General features: G+C 43.0%; 1 protein-coding gene across 1 annotated transcript in view; it reads left to right on the top strand. All coding sequences in view use genetic code 11, as the record gives it.

The window, feature by feature from the left end:
- Window positions 1-1,999: 1,999 nt before the first annotated feature.
- The window catches only part of EGR_10417 (hypothetical protein), a gene marked incomplete at both ends in the record, with an annotated part of 4,152 nt that continues 1,011 nt past the window's right edge, over window positions 2,000-5,140 (top strand). Inside the window, 6 exons of the mRNA XM_024499666.1 lie at window positions 2,000-2,203; window positions 2,290-2,358; window positions 2,434-2,504; window positions 2,581-2,635; window positions 2,836-3,125; window positions 3,763-3,994. Of these exons, the coding sequence (XP_024345914.1) occupies window positions 2,000-2,203; window positions 2,290-2,358; window positions 2,434-2,504; window positions 2,581-2,635; window positions 2,836-3,125; window positions 3,763-3,994 (921 nt within the window). The remainder of the gene's footprint in view (window positions 2,204-2,289; window positions 2,359-2,433; window positions 2,505-2,580; window positions 2,636-2,835; window positions 3,126-3,762; window positions 3,995-5,140) is intronic.

Below are 5,140 nucleotides of genomic sequence, written 5' to 3'. Positions count from 1 at the left end.
GTGGAAAATCAGGATACATGTACTTTAAGATCGGGTTGGCTTTCCGCTGCCAACAGTGTAGCGTCCCAAGACTCCCTGAAGACAAAAGAAGACAGAGTACTAGGGCAGAATACATGTATCCAGCACAGAGAAGGTGTCTGGGCTATTGGCATGGCCCAAAGGGCCAGCCCACCCAACGAGGTACAAGGAGGCTGATTCAAAGTACAAAAGTGGCGCCTCACCAGAACCAAGGGATAAACCACTATCGTATTACAGTATTATTAAATGCCAAATTGCACAAATGCGCAATTACAGGGTCACAATTGCGTTCTTTATGCATTTACTTAGGCGGGCACCTAAGTCTCCACAGGTCAAAGTTCCATTCAATAGCGCGGTTATCAGGCCAGGACAGTGGTCTCAACCCTTCCGTACTTCAGTAGCACGATTTCTGCCTTGCTGTTATGTGATGGCTGTTTAACTGTCAGTCTTGGCGGAGGGGCCACGTCGTGTCTCTGCCGTCGTACCTTCATCATGCAAAAAGGTCTACGGGCTGTCAGTAGCTTTAAGCCCTACTCCACGTTAGATACATATTCTGGCCGAGGATTATGTCTTCTTTCATCGAAAGGGAAATCTTAAGGCGTCGCAATACTACTATGTCTTCTTACGAACCACCGTATGTCTAAGTACGCAACGAAAATGTTGCTCTGGTGAATTTACTTTCCTGTTTTATCACGTACACAGTTAATTTTACTCCAGGATGGTCTTATTGAATAAAAACAGCATCAAAATTCACAAAACTTCTACACTGCAGCAAAAGATGAAGACCGAAGTTGCGTAAAGAGCGACACAAAATTACAAGCTGAAAAGAATCTCATGGTAGGCTAAGGCTGCACGGCTTTTAGGTAACCTTAAGATCATTGCAATTGATTAAATTAATTCAAGGTCTATGTGTCATAATATAATGGTTTGACTAACACCCGTTTTAATTTCACAAGCACTTACGGCACCCGACTCTGAACTCACGCTGGTAGGCATGGCCTCTGGGCCATGACAGCAGTCGTCGCCCTTACTGTGTGTCGGCGATGCATATTTCGCACTAGCAAAGACGTCTTTCGTCGTTAAAAATACTGCTTGAAGACAATACATTGGCTTAGTGCTTGCATATTAAAGTCATATGAGGAACGCTCAAAAGATTCCATCAAGCAGTGCATTGTTCTTTATGCAACACTCACGAGCATTCTGCAGAGCATGGATATGTCACTTGTGATTGACAGATAAGCTCAGATTTTCGAACAGTACGATAAAAAATAGATATCGGTATAAGCATTAAATGTGTGTTTTGATGCATTAGTGTACGTATGAATCAATGATCAAACTTATTTAAGTCGTGGACGTAGCTAAACCGCAGGAGATTGTGACATTTGTAACCCAAAATTACGCGTTTTGGATTAGCAGTAGGACCAATCGGTACAACGTTAACTAGGACTGCTCTTTATCCTATACAACAAGGTTCACAGCTTTTTGATCAATGTATAATGGATCTATGAACATCGCCTCAGCCAAAAGTATAATTATATGTGAGATTTTATTAACATAATATGCCATGCAGCAGATACGCAACATTTTGAGTCACAATTAACTAAGATGATATAAAATTGCTTTCACCTAATTCACTTGAACATTTGTTTCACTGCACAGAGTTAGGGTGTGGTCAGTTCAGTCCGACCTGTCTCTTGATGTATGGTTGAGCGTTGCATTATCTTACTAGATGCATAAATGTTAATAAGACTTTGTGAATGCGTAATTTTCAACCTGTGATCCTTAGGCGTGCTTTTTGGATAGTTTTATAGCCATAGTTTGGTTTTCCACTGATGTCTGAAGAGACTGGTATTGCAGTTTAGTAAATCGTCATATTTCGAGAGATTTTAGTCACGTTATTATGCACAAGATGGTTTCCACAGCAAATTCGGTATTTTCGCGTGTGAAGTAATGTTGAATTCTTAATGTTTGCCCTCCAGTAATGTTGGCCATTGGAGATACGTGTATCTACCGAGGCTCCAATGATGCCCCGCCTAAATTTGGCATCATACAAAGTGTTGATGATGGCGGAGACGTGGTACTTGTCGTCCCCTCTGACACCAATGCTGAGAGCTGTCGCGTAAAGAAGGGTCGTGTAACGAAGCTCAAAAGTGCCGATGATGATATTATTTCTCAATGTTTAGGTGTAAGTTTTGGGCAGTTTCTAGGAGTCAATACAGTTTAACTACTGAAAACATCTGTTTTAAAACATCTGTTATTCTGTTAATTTAGAGCATAAATGAAGGCTACATAAAGGTGCAATTAGAAACTGCCCAACTTTTGAAAGATAATGTGGGCGATGTAAGTTCTTGTGATTTATTTGTTATTAATGCCTTGGCTTGGCCGGCATGGATCGACAAATTTATTTTAATTCAGCTCGCTCCCTATCAAAGCATCTTCGGTAATGGACGGCGTCCCAAGGAGGAGAAGGAAGGGGAAGGGGATCTGTAAGACTTTGCTTTGTTTTGCAGTGAAGCCGTTCTTGGGTGAATATTAAATAAGCTTCGGACTTATCGTTTGCAGATGTGATAGGATTAATATGCTGAGCACTTCTGATGGGCATAAGGAGCACTTCAAGGTATGTTGCTGTGTTTCATTGGGAATCTTAACGTCCGTTTTGATTCAAATCGCTAGTTTGAAGTAGGCGTATTTGCATTACCTCTCTTGATCCGGTTGATTAATCTTAGCTTGTTTTGTTAAATCACGTACCTCATTTTATTGAACGCATGTGTTGATAAGTCTAAAACGCCTTCTTACACCCTCTTGATTGAATTTCAGCCTTCAGAGCAACAATCTAAATCGTCTCCTCGTAAGTGGCAGATTGGCGACATATGTGTGTGTCGGTGGTGCGAGGACAACAAGTGGTACTTTGCGGAAATCATCGATATCACCGAGGACGCGGGATATTGTGAAGTACAATTTCTCTATTATGGTACGGAGCAGTATTTCGTCCGCCTAGACCGCATACATCGAGTTGATGGCTCGTCCCGGAAGTGGGTGGAGGATGAAGACAACGCTCGTGCTGCCCAGGAGCTACTCAAAACTGTTGAAATAAGGTCAGATGGCAGGTACGCTCTTTTGGGGCTCTGCTCTTTTCACATTCCGTGTAGAATGATGCCTTAATTACTGGGTTTTAGGGAGCCACAAACAAGTGACCCTGCCGCGAATCTAGCAAAGAAGGTAGGGATAGTAGAAATGGTGTGTACAGCGCTTGGCTTGATTGAATGTAGCCTTTTGTTGCGTTACAGAGAGCTTTGCGACTGAGGAACCCTCATGTTTGTGACATTTGCATTTGTCAGTGGGGTGGTGACGCCTACTTTTACTTTGTGAAGATTTTCGCTATGGTTATTAGCGAGCTAATATGCAGGGTTAAGCTCTTGCGTCGCAAACGGCGTGGATGTTATGTGCCTTTTGAAAACATTTACCCATACTACTCAAATGAGGTCTAAATGGTTACTTACAGTTGAAATGTGAATCGCATGCAGGAGATTATAAGAGAACTGTACGTTTGTGTGGCTGGTCACGAAATAATAGGCAGGATGTAATGTCAGGCATAAGCTTGCGTCTTTGGTGTCAGTAGGTTGACTGGTTCCCTTGGTAGCCACAAGACGATCGAGCGGCTTGTTTCGTCGTAGCAAAGTGGCACCGTTTGGCCCGCCTTATATGTCGGTCGGATTTGAGATTTGAAATACATTTGCATTTTAGAAGTCTTCCAAAGGTAGAGCCTGGGTTAAGTGTGCAGTCAGGAGCTGTGATGAAAAGGAAAGGTCGAGGCAAGACGAATTCGGTGGAAGATAAATGGAAGACCGGCGGTGGTCCCGTATTGTCGCAGTTTTGGCGCACTCTGCTCCTTGAATCGTATGGTAATGACGAAAATGCCGTTCGGAATCTCCTCAACTCGTGGTACATGTGTGGCTACCAAACTGGTTACCTGACGGTGGGTGGCTTCTCCAGATTTTCTCATGTAGCAATTGCTGTTTCGCTTAACACAGTATTAATTTGGCTAAATGATGTTGATAATGCGATGTTTTCATTTGTAGGCTCTGAAAAAAGGGGCAAGGGAATGCGTTTAGGATTTGTGCTTGGCAATATTCCTCTCCTTCCGCATCTTAGCTGTGTCGCTGTAGATTTCACCTGGCTGCCTACTTTTTTACTCGCTGTGTTATCTGTGATGGAATAGGCAATGTGCATTTAATGGTGCTGCTCTATCAAATGAAGATTACCGTTTGAAGTTTATCGAGTATTCATAACTTTCTTGGTAGATATGATGGTGATAGGTCTGTTTAGTGAATTTATGACCAAAGGTGTGTCTGATGTTGTTGGAATGTGGGGCGGAGGTGAAAGTTACTTTAATATTAATGAGCACAACCGTGGTGCCAGGTCTGTCATGAATCCGGTGTTTGGTCGGTGGTTGACAAAGGTGTTGCTCATTTTGTGCGCTTTATGGTCTCGTTGCATACGACAGATGAAGGGGTTTAACTGATTCACTTGGCCTAATGCAGTGTGCTGAGGCGGTTGAATTTACCCCCTTCCGTGACCAGGCGAAGACAGTTGCAAAGTCGAACCGAGTGCAGTCAAGACCAGACAATTACTAAGACGAAATTGGATTTCAGTAGTCTTTACCACCTTAGACCATGGCAACGGAGCACTCTGCAGAGCTAAATCATCTGGGTAGCGTTGTGGGTGATGTGTCCAAATTGTGAACTCAGGCTCTGGCTTTCGTTCTGTGATAGAGTATGCCGAAACTCGTGTATTCAAGGCATTTCTGTTAGCTTGCGTTGATTTTTTTAAGGCGAAAAGTGAATGCGTGATTTTCATAAACTATCCTGTAATAAATGGCAGATATTTAACATATCGTGGTGCTCGGTGAATGTTCTGGAGATGAAGCATATCATAGTGGGGCTGAATATGCCTTGCCAATGTGCAGAAGGGCTGGATCTAGGATTACTTATATGGCATTGACGCCAGGACGCCAGGGGAGACCATTGCCGACACAATACCGAAACCAGTAGCTAAACAAATAGTTATGTAATGAGAGCGTTAGGATTTGACGTGCGAGGTACCCCAATCACACTTTCGAATG

Source organism: Echinococcus granulosus (assembly GCF_000524195.1).
Source record: "Echinococcus granulosus chromosome Unknown EG_S00218, whole genome shotgun sequence".
In the NCBI taxonomy this organism is placed as follows: domain Eukaryota; kingdom Metazoa; phylum Platyhelminthes; class Cestoda; order Cyclophyllidea; family Taeniidae; genus Echinococcus; species Echinococcus granulosus.
This window is presented reverse-complemented; position numbering and strand designations above follow the sequence as displayed.